General features: G+C 47.4%; 1 protein-coding gene across 8 annotated transcripts in view; it reads right to left on the bottom strand.

Moving 5' to 3' along the window:
* LOC135908058 (NLR family CARD domain-containing protein 3-like) overlaps positions 1–3208 on the bottom strand; it is a 57456-nt gene extending 54248 nt beyond the window's left edge. For 6 of the 8 annotated variants that reach the window (XM_065439834.2, XM_065439815.2, XM_070532307.1 and 3 more), the window contains exon 1: positions 1630–3208. In XM_065439834.2, the coding sequence (XP_065295906.1) occupies positions 1630–2819 (1190 nt within the window). In that variant the 5' untranslated portion in view covers positions 2820–3208. The remainder of the gene's footprint in view (positions 1–1629) is intronic. The other 2 variants (XR_010566197.2, XM_065439805.2) reach the window with 1 other exon arrangement.
* Between the last annotated feature and the right edge of the window lie 14390 nt (positions 3209–17598).

Raw genomic sequence — 17598 nt, 5'->3', positions numbered from 1 at the left:
GTAGCATTCAAATTCTTTTATTCTGAACTGTCACTAAAGTGTTTTCGCTTGACCTTCACCACTATAAGGACAGAGCAGACAACAACAGCAGTTTTCATGGCCCCATCTAGTTATGCCATATTCAACCGTAAGGTGCTAACAGACAATGAAGCCAAAGAAAGCACTAGGGAAATTAAATGTTTTTAATTAGTGTGTATAAATGAGGAAGAGCGGAATTAAAGCAGATAAAAATACAACTCTCTGCCAGTAGGAGCTGAATTCGCATCTTTCACTTTAAGTATGCATTTGGCTCTCCACCCTTCCAGTTTCTTGGTTATCCGTGTACGTGTACCAGATCTAGCCCTATGTTTGACACGTGGTTGAAGGGATGTTGTACATGCCACCATGGTGACAAGCGACACTGGTTAAGATTTCCAGCGCTAGACCTTGGGTATGTACACACATACCCAAGGAAGTTGATGATGGGATAAGTGTCGTCAGTTGGTAGAACATCACAGTCTAGTCTAAGGTCTAGTCATCCTACGAGGAATCGGACAGCTGTTCTTTTGCAGTTGCATATGTCCACAAGTACATGCAATGGCAGATTCCCTCTGCTTATGTAGTGATCCTTACTTGAGCTGAGTTGCATCATATGCTCCTACTATTCAGCCAACTCAACTGAGCAGATGTGATGGAGTGGTTAAATGCATCCGACTAAAAATGCGAGGTAGCAAGTTCAAATTGTGCAGTAGCGAGCTTTTTTTTTTTAGCCCAATGTATTACCGTATGATCGCCCAGTTATGATCATATACATGGCTATTGTCAATAGTTCAGATATAAATTATTTGCCATTATTGATGTCGAATTTACTTGCAAGTAGAGGTAAAGGTCAAGACAAGTTCCCAAATACTTCAAGAAGCTTTTTAGGCTTCTAATAGCGTGGCATTAGCACAGTTAAAGGTGGCTTACAAGAAGTGTACATCCAAACAAAGTTTAAAATGATACGTCCTTTAGACGTTTCACTTATACTGTAAAGAAGTATTTTAGATGTTCATTAGCTCTCTGTGTGTTTCATGGATTGCTACCCCTAGGCACACAAAGCTAAATCCTCTGCTAACATCTTGAAGCCTGTAGATAAGCTGCAGTAGCTCCTCCGTGCAATGAGAATTTAGTGCCCTTCGAACAAATCTGCATATTATGCAGATCATTGGATACACATGTCATCAATGTGCAACGTCACGCTACAGTGCAGGAAAGTCCAGTGTCAGACTATGAAAGGTTGAAATAATGAGTCTAAAAATTGAGTATTTTCACACTTTAAGCAAGGTCATTGTAGTATTAGGTGACTGTTAAAGTTCTCAATTCCACACAAAAAAAATATCCGTAAATTACAATGGGCACGTCTATGAAAAAAAGCATGCCAAGGTTCCTGTAATGGAAGCATAGCAAATTACATCTATAGACTATAAACAAAGATTATGTGCAAATACTGCACTTTTCTCCACTAGTGACAAGAGCATGACCTCTGTAATGATGGGCCTCAGGGAAGAGTGCAATGAAGCCCTTCAACTGAGACTCAATGGCTTCTCAATGGCTTCATTCTTACTACCTAGATGTCTGACCCAACCAAATGAGACCTAGCATACTCACTCTATGGTACGGGTGGATGTGAAGACCTCGGGCAGCACGAGACTCCTCAGGGTTGTGTTGGCGGCCACAGTCGAGCACAACTTGGTGACCACGTCACCTTCAAGAGTACAGTCTGGCAAGCTGAGTTGCTCCAGTGTGCAGTTGGCCGACAGTGCTTTGGCAATTTGCGCTGCGCCTTCAGAATCAACAGTACAGCTTTCTAGTGACAATGTGACGAGTGAGTGATGCCTCTTTAAAAAGTGTGCCAGTGCTCTTCCCATTAAGGCTTTGATCGAGGTCGATACCAATGTCAGGTCCTTAAAGCACAGAATGCCCTCCAGCGCAGCAAACAGGTCTTTTAGACAGTTCACGCAAGCCCTGCGTCTGTCCAGGGATCCGAGGTGCTTGCAGGTCATGCCAGCTTTGCCGAGTCCCACCAGCGTAAGCTTCTGAATAGCCCTGTTGCTCCTGAACAACTCTGCCATAGCGTCACAGGCTGAGGAGTCCATGCTATCTTGAAGGCTCAAGTCTCTGAGCCGGGCGCACGCGACAAGCGCAAGAAGCAGGGTGCCGGCAGCTTCCGGGGACAGTTGGTTTCCCACGAGGGTGACACTGTGCAGGGTTGACGAATTTCCGCGCAAAACTTCGGCCACTTTGGGAGCGATGGAGTCACTGATGTGAACGTTCGAGAGGTCCAAGTCTCTGAGACATTGGGGCGGGCCAAACGCTTCGAGGAACCCGCTCTCAGGCTCGAGCCTGTAGCGCGGTCGCAACACCACACGGTGCAAGTTGGGGGCTGGCCCAACGATGAAAGAAGCCACGAAGGAGAGCCGTTCCACATGCATTCGGTCATGCACCCGGACCTCGTGGATGCAGAAATGCTGTCTGGGCAGCCATGCCATGAGGAAAGCACCGTCATTTTCGTTACCACTGCCGCCACGGTACCTTGCGCCGAATCCGTCTCGGTCGTCGTAGGAACGCAGGCACAGCTTCCCCGGCTCGAACTCTGTCAATACAAGCCTCGCCGGCCGCAGAGCCTGGTTCCATGAGGCTATGTGTTCGATGAGCCAGCATTCCGCGAACGCGTCTGCTGAGCAGGCGCGCTCTGTGCTGAGGCCACGTAGCAAACGTTCAAGACTCCAGCGCCAAGGGTAACGGCCCTGTTCACCCGATCCGATTCTTTGCTGTAGAGACCGTAACGCGCCTTCCATGCCGGTACCTAAAGCGCAGCTTGTAGCCGATGAAGTCCGTCAGTGCCACAGTCTCAATGGGATGCAGGTAAATGACACGTTTCGTTCAATCTCCCGAGTAGCACTGAAGCTGCTGAAGCTGCCAGGCGTCCAGTGAAAGCAGCCAGTCAAACACCATGGCGTTACCCAGCATAACTGCCTAGCATCGCGCACGCATTTTCGACGTTATAGGTGCGCGTGCGCAAATTCTACTGATACCCCGATATCTGATCAATCGACGGAGTATCTCGGGGGCACGGCGCACTCTGTTGTTACCAATCAAACAAAATTTAACGCGGAACTACGGCGGGTTCGAACATGAGACTCGCCACCGCCAGTGCCGCCAGCGCGTTGCAGCTTCATCTTGGCTCGTCTGGCGGTCCGGCTGACAGTGGCTTAATTGCTTATTTTTTCATTTGTTTCGTTCCGGTTTCGGTAAAATTTTTGTGCAGGCTACATGGTGACGAAGACGTTTCTTATTGCTTCTCGTTGGCATTTAAACACGTCGGAAATATTTTTTCCCGCTCTTTATATCATGCTTTCGGCGCCAGCAGTACAAGGAAGCATAATCTTCAGCTTATGTTCTAATACTCTTATATTCTGAACAGGACTGTCATGAGGTGCTTTAGCTCATATAAGCGTTTCTGGCGCTTGCAGCACATCACAGTCCACTCTTTGAGATTTACAAGGGAGTCTTCGCTGGCGATCTAATTTGGAAACAAGAAAACAATGTTGACGGTATTTGAAGTATGCCGAAAGCATAGCCTTCAAGATTGCGGCACGCCATGCTCGGAGGCTGTACAAATTTACCAGACTTTTTTTTTTTTTTCTCCCTTAATTTGGTAGGAAAACAACCTCAATATGGAATTACATATAAGCATGCAGGTCCGTTTCATGCAGAAGCTGCAGCACCAAAGCTGCAGAAACGTGTCGCTGCTGTCAGTTCGACAGTGCTTAATAAAAGTACAATTTCTGAATGCCACTAGCAGACCTGTTTTACTGCCTATGGAACAACGTAGAATCCCTCAAACATATATCCCCCTCACTGTCTTTCTTTTTTCGAAGCTACATGTCCTACCTTGTGAGATGAGGTGAAATGGGGAGAGACCACCTATTCAAACGCCTGCATCTACGTAAGTTAGAAACTAGGAGAGTCCGTTATTAGTATAGTTGAAATAGTAATGTGTAAAGAAAGAAAGAAAGAAAGAAAGAAAGAAAGAAAGAAAGAAAGAAAGAAAGAAAGAAAGAAAGAAAGAAAGAAAGAAAGAAAGAAAGAAAGAAAGTGCATGGTTCACTCTTGCCTGAAGGGCAAAAGCGAACCGTGCGTTTGTGACGGTGTTGTTCGCTCAGGCAAGAGCCAATAAGACAAATCTCCCTCACAAATCTCCCCCAGCTGGTAGGCACAGTACGAACGCGCGAAGAAGGATATTGGCAGGTGACACTTTCTGATATCCTCGTGTCACTTAATAGGGCGCGGCAGAAGTGAAGATACATGTGAGGATACATGTGAAGATACAGATACTCATCACGAGCATCACAAATGTATCTGTGCCAAACGCAAACAATTAAATAACCAGTGTCAGTATTTGTATCAACATATGATTATTTTTTTAGGTAGTATCCTGTATCTCAAGAGACCTGATAAAGCTGCGTGGTAAGCCAATTAACAAGAACATGTGGGTTTAACGGGGAAAAAGCGTTGATTATCCTTTGTCGTATCACAATTAAACTGGCTTCCCGCTGTCAACGCTTGTCTGCCCTTTTGCCAGTCACGACCCCGTTTAGGAAGACCTCCTACATTATTGCTGTCTTATCTATCTGGCCGGCCACAATTTTCATAATTAATCACCTCATTACGAGCGCATAAAAGTCAAGTGTTCTATACTTGTATGCTATGAAAGAACCTAGAATTAATATATTTTTCGTTTACACTAAACCTGTCAGAAGACTGCGTGCCTCAATGCTCTCCGCGAAACTGCGTCGGGTCGCTGGGGCCGGTCGCACACGATGAAACATATTCGAGTAATCATTCAATTACTTCATCTGATTTGTATATATGATAGCCTACTATCACCCAGGAAATGAGGGAGGGGCGGACGAGTCAGCAAAACCGTAGCAGGCAAATGGACAGAAGCGATAACAGAAGGGGGGATTGCAGGCGCTACCACTTCCTGCGTTGGGAAGGGAATTATTGTCCACGAGTAAGGCTTCTCGTGACGTGAAAATGAAAACAAATATGAATAGTGTAAGGAATGTACTCGTATATGTCCCAGTATGGCGTCAGCCACACGCTGTTAGATACGGACCATTAATCAGCATCGGTCAAGTTCTTCGAGCGCAATCTCTTGCCGACGCATTCCAAGACCGATCCACGGGAGCCGCCAGAGAGACTGGCTATACCCCCCTCGGGTGTAGCGCGTGGAGCTTTTGTCTCCTCTCTCCCCCCTCCTCTTGTGTGACGCTTCCGGAAAGCGTGCATGGAGGTCGACACGTATCGAGGTAGTTGACCTTAGTGTCGGGAAAAGTTGTAGCACAGGAAGGTCGTTCAAGGACGACCAGGCGAGGAGGCAACGCAGGGTGGATGCGGCCATCGGAGGGTAGAGTTCAGAGAGTGTCCACATTGTCCGAACATGATGCCACTTGCACGGGCCCTACGATTGGATGAAAATGACGACACTTGTGCGGGCTCGCCAAACGGACGAAAATGACGCCACCTGCACGGGTTCGGCGAATGGCTGAAAGTGACGTGACCCCGACGTACTGAAGGGATTATAAACCAGAGAACCATCGGAAAGGGAGAGACGTGCCACAGGCCGCAGCGTACGATTCGCTGCCGGCCGTCGATGACTTTTCACTGAAATTTTACTTGTTTCTAAGTCATGTACATAATGTAAGTAAACCTTCCGTTCTCAAAGTCCATCTCAACGTCGGCCAACTCCCGCACTTAACGGCAAGATCAAATAACGTCCAGCTGCAGTCTGCTCGAACTGCGCCCTGTCCTTGCGACTATCCACAAGATTCGCGAAGAGGACTTGAAGGGCATACAGAAACCAGGGGCCCAATCGATCGCTTTCACGGAAACAGCTTGCGACGCCCTGAAGCGACTAGCGGGCACCCACAGAGTCGGGACCACACTCAGGGACTGGAAGATCCGTGGCAGTAGACTCCACAGGAACCATAATTTGTAAGTGTGGGTGGACTGGGTGCTGGTGTACGCGGGCAGCATCGATAACAAGGGCGCGCACGTGCTGGCGAGGGAGAATGAGGCAATAGATAGCTCCTGAATTCCCGGCCATCGATCCATCTCCTACCTGCACTGAACGACCCAGATGCGGCCGAGCGCGTCAGCGAGGCCAAACAGAAGAGGAGGAGTGTTATGGCGGTGCAGACTCCGACGAATGACCATGTACCAGCTTCCGAAAAACCTACCACGCGGCGCTCAAGCGCTAGTGCATAAATCGCGTATTCTGGCTACGCTCTGACAGCATAGTGTTGCGACTGGGGGTGCGAATACGTGGAATGTACTTTGCTCGTGGAGGAGTAAGGGAACGTGGGACTGGACTCGATATTCAGGACGTTTTAAAAACACGTTTATATTTACGTATTTACAGGGAAATTCAAAGTACTACAAAAAAGTTCATGATGAAGTTGTAGCAGCCCATCACTGCAGGCGTCCGTCACTCCTTTCATGCCGTGTGTGATCATTGTTGAGTCAATTCTCGCGCCATCTCGCGCCATCTCTCGCACCGCGCTTCAACCACTCCGACCGCCGCAGGCGCCAGGTCACGCGGCGGGCGAAGCCGCCCTGCAGGATACGAGCTATGCGGGAAAACTAGATCTCAGGGGAGGCGTGAGAGTCACGCATCCCCACATCCCCCCAACCTTAAATCACTACATATTCCGGCGAGACATGTGACACGGTCTAACATCAAACCGTGCTTCGCGAACAAGATAGTACATGCAACAGTGGCTGCGCTGAGGAAATGTCCACACGCTGTCCATAGCATGCGAGCCGACTGTCCTTGAGTACACCGCTGGCGTCCGCCGGTCACGGCAGCAGCTTTGTAGGCTCGACGGCACGATGCCAGGCCAGGACTCCGGAAACGACGACGCAGTAGTCGGTACGAGCAAGCGTCGCTCGCGCCGACGCGCCCTGCCGGGAAGAGCCGCCGTAGCTGTCGGTGACCGCCGGCTCTTTTGTACGCCGCCGAGGGTTGCAAGCTGGATGCAGGAGGCCGCCGAAGTTGCTGCGCCGAACTGGCCACAGCATCACCATCGCCCGGGGTGGCTCGATCGTAGTCCGGAGCAGCAGCGCAGACGATGTGCAGGTGACGGCAAACCAGGGGTGACTCCAATCACGCTGCGTACGCTCAACACACTCGGCAAACACTAAAGTAGTGCAAGGGAGAGAAATTCTGCATGCGCATCGCCCACGTGGTACGATGTTCAACTCGGCTAGCAAAGATCGGGCAGCTACTCAGATGCTAAGTTCACGTGAACGAAGCTCGCTTCCTTGAGTCGAACGAGTAATTTCAATTCGTGCGAGGCTAAATAGAATGAGGGAAGCAAACTGCAACGCCTCAACGCCACGGTCCACCAGGTTGTGTCCCTCCACGTGCGACAGGCAACTTCGTAAAGCCTTAGGCCTAAAGCGTCGCTACCCTGACAACAACCGGCATCCAAAAACAACACCCAAAATGAGTGCAAAACAGGCAGCCGCGAGGAGACGTCAGCTCTGTGAGGTGGTCCTACTCCGCTCGGTGCACACAGCATCCGAGTTGACGGCGCCCACCGTCCCAGACGATGTCGGAGCGCCCGGTGCCAGGCCGCAATACCAGTCAGCCCGTAGTGGCACCCGTGGCCCGCGGCCACCCGGCTCCCAGAGCCGCGACTTCATCCGAGTCAAAGAGATAGAAGAAGCTATTAACATAAGAAATTCGGACCACCCACGAGGCTTCCGTACTCACTCGCTTCAGGCTTGGCAATGCTCCGCGGGCGCTGAGCCTCGCTCTCCCAGGATGCAGACCATGTGGTTCTCGTACCGACGAATGCCATTAAAAAAAAAAAACACTTGCGAAAAGGCTTAGCATGTTGACATGGTAACACACTACAGCCACCGTCGCCTCGTTCAAGAAAGCACGCCGCCAACGCTAGCGATGGCAATCCACGCTAGCCCTACGCTTCGGTTCAAACAAAGGTCTCGAACGAAGCAAAACTGTCAACTATCGTCCGATGCACCAAGAGCCCCACGTTGGGCGCCAGATGTGGGGTTTTCCTCCCGTGCTCTTGGGACAAAGGAACAACAACACAGTAGTGCAAACAATCACAAGGGCATTTATTGCACCTTTCATAGATCAATGCCTGCTAGCCGAGTTGCTATCCACAAAACATGCCGATGGGCGCGCGACAAATCTAGAAGTCCGACTTACCGCGACCTGATAGCGAGCGAATATGTTCGCCCCATGCTGGATCCCAACGCCTGGTCCTTCGCGTGTACAATCAAGCGAACGGTGGCGCGTTCGAAGGCGGCCACGCGAGACAGTCTCGCAGAAGCATGGGTCGGCGCGCACGCGGGACGTCCACGCCGTTCCCCCGACCCACCGGGAAAGAGCAAACGCCTTGTCTCCCGGCGCCCAAGTAACCCCCGCAGCGGCGCGACACTCGAGCCATCTCTCGCACCGCGCTTCAACCACTCCGACCGCCGCGGGCGCCAGGTCACTCGGCGGGCGAAGCCGCCCTGCAGGTGACGAGCTATGCGGGAAAACTAGATCTCAGGGGAGGCGTGAGAGTCACGCATCCCCACAGTTGTATTTAGTGAGTCCAGATATGGTAAGGATGTTATTCTCGTGTAGTAGGGAAGTGGCATTAGAAAAGCGTGGCCTGTAAGTAATTATTCTTATGGCTCGGTTCTGAACTGTCTGGAGAGATGCAGTATGAGTATTATAGGTGTTACCCCAACATGGCGAAGTGGCAGCAGGTGTCGGAGCCGGCGGAGTCGGGTTGTCGTCACCGGGAGCCATGAAGGAAGGCTCGACGTACCGTCCACTGCGAAGCTCCGTGACGAGGTACAGGGAACGTCCACCTCCACCAGATATGTTACGTAGGAAGACGCAGACGAAAAGCTATGCACAAATATATTTACAAGGAAAATACGCTGCGCTTGGCCAAGAGGCGACAGCCCGCGCAAGCTTCTAACCGTCGTCGTCGTCTTCACACTGCTGGCCTTTCGTGATCGCACATATTGTGCCGTAGCAATATTATGGCATAAGTAATGTGAGAGTGGACAAAAGAGTGGTAAAGTGAGAGTAATGTGGCACGTGAGAAGTAAGGGCGTGTTTTAATTAAGATGCGTATACCATAAGCTATTTTCTTTTTTATGTGAGCAATATGATTGTGATATTTCAAATTACAATCAAGTAGAATACCACGAAAAGATGAACATGAACTTGGAGGAAGGCGGTGAGAACCGAAAGTGATAGGTGGAATGGATGGTATGTTTCGCTGATGAGGAGAGAATACAACAAATCTAGTCTTAGTTGCATTATTAGATAACATGTTAACATTACACCACCTTAGGATATTTTCTAAGTCAGCATTTAACTTATTAACGAGAGATGAGATATCTTTATGAAATGTGAATATAGTGGTGTCATCTGCGTACAGAATGCATTTTGTGGAAGAGAGACAGTTAGGTAAATCATTAATATAAACCAAGAATAGAAGTGGCCCCAGGATAGATCCCTGGGGCACACCAACGTTAGTAATTCGCTGTCTGGACTTAAAAGGCTCCTTTAAAGGCATTTCGCTAAAGTTCGGAATGCTGTTTGCCGCTTATATTGTTTTCCGCTTCTTTACCGCGTTGCGCTAGCTAGGCAGCACGACTGCACGAGCGCATTGCGTTGTATCTTAAAGCTACTGAAGTTTGCAAGAACTGAAATTGTTGGTTTCATGTGGCGCGGTAAATCCTCGCACCAGCTGTCGCACACTTCGTGTTTTTACATCTATTTTATGCGTGGCTTCACACATGTTTAACTGTTGCTAGTTGCTCCATGCATAACACTTGTCGATTCTCTTGAGCTGCGAAGTTTTCACCCTGCCTTGTTTGTAAAGGGTATAAATCACGCTGTGTCTTATCGGAATGATACCAAGGAAGTGCTTCTTTAACAGCTTTATTCTTTACGCTCGAGGGCATCTTAGATATTGTTTGCGTTTTTGGAAATGTGTTTAGAAAATAGGTAGTTCAGGGCGAGAATTGCTAATAGCTACTGCATATGGTATTTTTGTTCCATTTCTCGCTGAAAAGTTCGCGTCCCGTTTGGGAAGTCATCACACCTCGATGCTGCCTGAGCAAACTTAACACGCTGAGTGATTTGTTTGTTTCACAACGTAGTCCCTTCTTGCATGTGGGTTTTGTACTCGACTGAATTCTTTCTTATACTTACGCTGCAGACGACTAAACCGGGCCTTACCACCAGCGCTCATTTACTTTGACTGGCGCTGCATCTGCCTTTAAATATATAATGTGGCACCTCTCTCTAGTAATATAAAAAGTATTGAAAAGTTAGTAAGTCTTTAGCCTTGTACGTTTCCAAGCAGCTCCCTTGGGGAATTTAAAATTGCACAAACTGCAGCGGGAACGGTAGTTCATGGGCGTATGGAGCAGAATTGCATCGGCGGTACAGCACTAACACGCGCTTTTATTAACCCGTGTGTTTGGTGACTTCGTTGGCTAGTGTACGCATTTCCATCAATAAATTGGCAATTACTCTTCTTGAGGCGACTTCGACTGCAGTTATTCGGTGATGTCACATGTATTCATCGGCAGAAAAATCACAACGGCATATGCAGAGCTTGCACCATGCGGATTTGTTTGATATAAGTCTGCACTAACGACGGGTGCTTATTATTCAGGTACAGAAGCAGCATTGCGGCAAGGGTAGAATAAAAGAAACGATCGAGGGATCGCATCACTCAACAAAATTTATCGGCTAGTCAACATGAGCTCCACGTCATGTAAATGGGGTTCATGGCGTTTGTCTGCGGGACACACCTTGCACGTATGTGGGCCATGTTGTCCCAAGCACCGGTAACATCGTGTTCATACCCGCTCGCACAGAGGTCAGCATCTTCCCTACAGCTGTCACCGCAGAAGAAGCAGCCTGGCACCCGAACAAAGGACAAATCGCAGCCGCGAACTCCAGCCATCCTTGCTGCAAAGGGTTGTCGTCTGCTACTGCTCCCGCGTGTACTGTTGGAAGCGTCCGTTAGGTGGCTTTCAGTGGCGCCTCTATAGGCGGTACACGAGGCGTATACACAGTGATACCAAAGTAATCATTGAGTACTGTTGTCGCGCATACAGACGAGGACGCAAGAAGGTACATAAAAGACACAGACACGGGGCGATGAAATAAATCCATGGCGCCATGTCTGTGTCTTTCATGCGCCCTCTTGCGTCCTCGTCATATATATGAGCTACAGTAGTACTCCGAGGTGCGATACCAACGAGCCTGCATTGCAACACTAATTGATACCACAGTAAAGTGCATGGCATCTATTGACGCAATAGAAAGCTTACATACTACAGCTAGCGGAGGTCCTGCGGTATAACTTCGCACTCATGCTCGCTCACAATTCGTGGAGTCCGCCTGGGTCAAATGTGTTGGCCGCGAATAGGCATCCCTTTGTCTTACTGCCCGGGTCTCTTCTCTCAATTTCTGCACCCTACGTGTAGAACGGGCGGGTGGGGGAGGCATAACCGAACAAGCGGGAAATTTCTGTAAACAGACTGCGCACTTATAGGCCTCATAACTACTGATGAGCGCAAGCTTCACAGATTTCATCTACTATGGCCGAGTCTGCTCTCTCAAACACCACCACTCCCGTTCGGATCGACAAGCGTACTGCCGAGCTGCTCCTCTCTGAATGCCGAGAGAGAAGCTAAATTTAGCTCCGATTGCGTCATGCGTGGCCCGATAATGGCACCTTCTGTGCACGTGTCACATGTATGATCGAGAAATGGTCCCTTTCCTCTCACGACGACAACAAAGTAAGGCATGTGGCTAGTACGGTTGCAAAGATATAAGCGAAAACACCAACATGTTTTAGTTACATGGTGTTTTAGCTAGCGACACCCTCTGACCGATTTTAAGGGCGTTTTACGTCAAAACCGTTAAACTTGCCAACGAGAAAAAGAAAAAAACAGACTAGGCCAATTTATAACATTTCTCGATTCATGTTAAATACCGGCATTTTCACTTTCTACTTACAGGTGACTACCTCTGCCACGGCAATCGTAAACAACACGGTATTTTACACACACATTCAATACTTCTGAATACCTAGAAGCGTTTCTGCATAGCGAGGTTGAAGCGCATTTAAATAGAGCATCTTTTGGCTGTTAAAATTGATTCGACTTAGCTAGAGCATGCTTGACCTACGACACATAAATGGAGCCCAAAAAACGACATCACCGACGTTTGCACCCTGATCGAGTCCACGATGATTTGAAGATCTTGAAGGGTCAACGCAAGACGGCTAAGACAAAAAAGCAGAAAAGACGCAGGACAGCGCTGAGCTCGCAACTAACTTCATTAGAAAGCAGACACACATTTTAGTACCACCACTTATAGCCACGTGCTCTCCCATCGATGGCGTCATTATCAGTGCACAGTAAAACAGCAAAACCCTGTAATCTGATGTTATACGGTGAAGCTGTTCAAAAACGCAAATTCACTATCATCCAAAGTTAACGGAGGCATGTTGTTTACACGACGCGTTCCTTTATTTTTTCATGATATGTTAGACCTCAATAATTTGCGTCGTAGTTTGGCTGCTATGCGCAGAAATAATTGTGGTATCTCCAGGGATTGGAGCACACCCGCGTTCAGTGAAACGCCGCGCGACATGAGAGTAGGCATTACCCACTATGCGAGCGCATATGCTGTGACAATGTAATGTGCAGACAGGGACCAGTTTGGCCCATATAGACGGGACCACAGGGAAAAGGAAGCTCGTAAACAACTTCCCTTCTACAAGACACAAGCAGGGACGCGTGCTTAGTAGTGCAGCCTTTCTTAGTAAAACTGGAAACAGCCTGTGTCAACTTCCTATCAATCTTACCACAAATATTGATTTGGAGCGGGCACCATGTTTTCTCTAATACAGTCGAATATCCAGAAGGTGCGATAACAGATGGTCAGAGAAGTGTGGGACCGAACGAGAGGATGTCACCACGAATTGATATGTTTTAAAGATATTTTGCTCGCAAGAACTTAATACATATTTTGAAATCTGGTCCTATTTTCTTGACTTTAGCCACGCAGCTATGCTTGTTGACGCTATTTGACGAGCAAGGCAGCAAAATTTTCAAGTCTAATCAAGATACTTGTACACATCTTGCATAGCAAACGCTCCATGAAAAAGTAAACTATACTCTTCTTGCATATGTGTAAGTGAAATGAAGTTTCAAATGTATGGGCATCGTATTCACCAGGCATGGGCTTTGCCAGGAACATACGTGCCTGTACTTTACCATGCGAGTGTTCGCGCAGTGCTTCTTTTATGGGTTAATGCTAAAGTTTTCACCGCACATAAGCAGATTTTTCCGCAACCAAGACTGAGAAAAATGTTCTTTAAAAAAATACAACAGATGTTAGAAAGAGTAACGGCAACAACGCAATGCAGCGGTAACAGGTCACAAAGCGTGTTTGTTCGTGTGCGATAAAATAGTACCTAACATTATTTGTAAGTTATTGACAATTGTAAAATATGTTTTCGTCAGGCTAGGCACGTGAACGCAGGTAGTAAACAGTTAAAGGAAAACTGCCTAATTTACTGAAATTCGAGGAATGGAATGGATCAGCTCATCCACTCCCGATTGAAGTGGGAATGGCCCAACTTTCACCATTTATAGGAATCAAAATGAGGAGAATTACGCGGATCTCCACTTTCCGGAATGAAGTGGGAATATAGGGTACTCCACTACTCCTTTGGTCAGTGGGGGAGATCAGCAAGGGAAGTCTCGCCACATCATATCACGTCTTTGCATGCTGCACTCTTTTTTTTACAATCCACGCTCAAGGCACCACCTTCTTAAACCACCATTACGAACTTCCTCTCGCATAAGTCACAGCTCTGCCATAGCACGTTTACGCAGCCGCTCATCTTCCATGACCACTTCCTTCTTTCCTGATGCAATCGTTTATTGGAATGCGCTCCCTGACAACTTCGTTACCTGTACTGACCGCAAAAAATTTCGTGAATACCTAACAAACCACTTTGAATAACTTTCTGTTCCCAGTGTACATCGTTCATGAACCCATCAAAAACCAATCGGAATAGTCTGCCCTTGTCAACCCTTCCACCTAGTCTTTTTCTTTTGTTTCTTTTATTGCGAATGTATTGCCGTGTTACTTCTTTCAATTCGAATTTTTTCTTTGATTGTTTAAAGTTGTACAAAATCAGCAATTTTTTTTTCTTTTTTTCGTTGTTTTGCGAGAAACCACTCTTACACGTGTTTGTATTGCTCCCCTTGTGTAATGCCTTCGGGCATTCAAGGTGATAATAAATGAAATGAAAGGGAAGGGATGGGGGCGTGATCATCACAGACATCAATTACAATGTAGTAAGCCACAGTTAGCTCAAACAATGGGCGGATTCAAGTAAAGGGGCGAAGAAGGCGCCCACCCACCCCAGAAGTGCCCAACCTTTCCCCTAAAGGGAAGAGAAACCACTGTAATCTTCCAGTGAACTGCGGAATATTTTTTGATTAGCCAATAATGAGACTACATGTAAAACTACACGACAATTGCTTTCGTACAGGGAAGAAGAGCAGCTGACCACGATATGATTTCGCTGCTGGTATGCCAGGTTCGTGACGAACGAACCGCGGTTCGTTCGTCACGACGTACTCGAACGAGTCTCGGCTGTTCGAAACCTTTCCAATCAGGGGTGAAGCCATTCCGTGTGTTCGCCTCTATATTTGCCTCGGGCACTTTCAATTCCAATACACTCGCGTGCTCGAAGACGATTAAATGCTCTAGTACCCGTCTTGTACGCAGCGTCTTTATTATTTTTTTTTCTTGAGCGCAAGGCCTACTCGTAGCTCACAGAAAAATAATGGCACTATGCCTACTGGCCTGGTGTTTCCCCTTAGGTTCGTCGTTTAATACGTATTGCCGATTCTTAATTCAGATTGATCAGCCGGTGCAAATGGAGAATATGTATAGTTCTTTTTATTTCTTCTTATTTAATTTTATTTACCTTTTTATTTTTTTTATTTTTGAAGGGGGGGGGGGCGTTTGTAGAGCGAATATTGTGTACGTTCATCGGATGATCGCGTGGCGACTGGAGTAGGCACGAAGCTGCCAACCTGTGAACCTTAAAATTCGTTAAATAATTCCCGCCAATCCACTTCCATCCTCCTATCATATCAGCGAAGCTTCTGATATGATTCGCCTAATGTTGGGCAACTTATCAAACACTGAGGATGTGCGCCCTCACGCACATTGCTCTCCAAAGTGATACATGACACAAACATACGTTTCAATGCAATTTGCAAGACCTTGATTTTATTTAATTCATTGAAATTACCGCTATAACTGCTTTGGGGTCGCTATGATGCACGCACATGTTTTCCGTTGTTATTAGAGAAATGTTTCTGGCCAAAGTTAATTCGGTGCATGGCTTGTGCACGGCAGTTGGTTGAATCGAATCGTTGAAGTAACTGAAGCCAAACTCCTCCACGAACTGGGTGAACCACTGCTTTGTTTCCGGTTTTTGAGATGCCTGCGTCAAAGTATCCGACAACGACCACCGGCCAAGGACTGGCGGGAACGTACGTTGATCAACGCGAAAGTGCGCGCGTTTCGTCATCAGTCATGTGGTTTGACGGCTGTTTTTAAAGGGATGCCTTGTATTGCTAGGCTAAACGAAAATTCGTCTGTCCGCACCTGTGTACAGAAAACTATCATCATCAGCAATGGCTCGAGCATCGTCCTCTTCTTCCGCAGCCAACCAACTCGTTGGATAGATAGATAGAATAAACTTTAATGTCCAACAGAAAAGGCGATCTACCCACCCCACGACACGCAGGTCAGGGGGCGAGTGCCGCCGCCTCAGATGCAGGCTGGGAGGTCTTGGGTCCCAGCAGCCTCTTCAGCCAGTTGGACGAGCCAGAGCTGGAGCTCAGAGTCCTTTGGAACAGACGCGCTCCTGCGACTGCTCCCGCGTTCGTCGTCGTCGTCTTCTTCCCAAAGCTGGTTCCGTTGCAACTCATCATTCCAGCGTAGAATTTCACTTCTGTCGTCGTAATGGGGAGGCTGCGTTTACGGGTGTATTTGCCATTGCTTAAGGGGGTATGAGCCCTTCATTGTCATTGTATCTCACCTGCGGCCAGTTGTTTTTTCATCCACTTTCATTTCCATTTAGTTATCACTTCTTTAATTCAAATAAGGACTACAAATAATTCCCCCTGTGCTGTCTTTGGTGTCATTGTTTGTCGGCTTCTTAAGATATGGCAAATAAAAATTGGGCCCATCGGTTTCCTTCCCTCTCGCTCATTAAATAGCGGAAGTCTAGAATCCGGCAGCTTTGATGACTTCAGGTAGCATGCGTGGGTTTCTTGGCCAGTGGCCTTCACCCAAGCAGTTATAGTGTTCGGGACGCCTGCGGCAGTAAGTATGTTCCACATCCGCCGCCAATGCCGCAAGTGGTGGCGCTGGCTAACACACCCAAGGTTAGTTCTACTATATAAACGCAAATACCCCCGAAATTCTATGGGATAATGGCACCGTGGGTTCGTATCCCACTAGCGGTCAGTTGTTTTCTCTTCACTTTCATTTTCTTTTATTTATAATTTCTTCAATTCAATAAAGAATTACAAGTAATTTCCCCTATGCTGTGCTTCGTGTCGTTGTTGACTTCTCGTGTTATGTATGTATGTATGTATGTATGTATGTATGTATGTATGTATGTATGTATGTATGTATGTATGTATGTATGTATGTATGTATGTATGTATGTATGTATGTATGTATGTATGTATGTATGTATGTATGTATGTATGTATGTATGTATGTATGTATGTATGTATGTATGTATGTATGTATGTATGTATGTATGTATGTATGTATGTATGTATGTATGTCTAACGGGTGTGGTTCAGTGAATCACGCATTGAACATAGCACACGACATTGCGAATTGTCTTTTCATGTCATTGAGTGCAAGAATTGCAGTGCATTGCGTCCACCGGCTTCGCCAAACGATCTTTTTTTAAGGAATAGCTCGGAAAATCACTCTCAGCAAAGTAGTAAATATCCATGATTCTTTAAAGAAAAATCTGCGATGGTCGAGCAACACGTCTGGCACACTTAGCATGGAATGACTGTCTTGAGCGCCTTGAACTCAAGCGCTGTTATCCCTTATATTGTAGCAGAAACGAATATTCGACAATTTCGAATAGTGGGTTCTCGAACCGATTAGTAAAGATTGCGCAATATTTTGAATATTCGCGCACTCCTAGCTAACATGAGCGCTATGAGAGAGGGAGGAGGAGGAGGTTCTCATTAAGAGAAAGGACGAGAGGTCGGCCTGGAGAGCGTGTATCTACCCTCCTACTCCTCACAGTGGCAAGGAGAGCGTTATATAGTCTTCACCTTACATGACCCACTGTACACTGCGCGCACGTGCCGTCGGAGCAAAAGAAGGTGACGAAGATGACGACTAAGAACGTGAAAGGAGGAAATCCCCTTAGTGGGTAT

Source organism: Dermacentor albipictus, chromosome 1 (assembly GCF_038994185.2).
Source record: "Dermacentor albipictus isolate Rhodes 1998 colony chromosome 1, USDA_Dalb.pri_finalv2, whole genome shotgun sequence".
NCBI lineage: Eukaryota > Metazoa > Arthropoda > Arachnida > Ixodida > Ixodidae > Dermacentor > Dermacentor albipictus.
The sequence above is the reverse complement of the archived record's forward strand: the minus strand, read 5'-3'. Positions and strand labels throughout refer to the sequence as shown.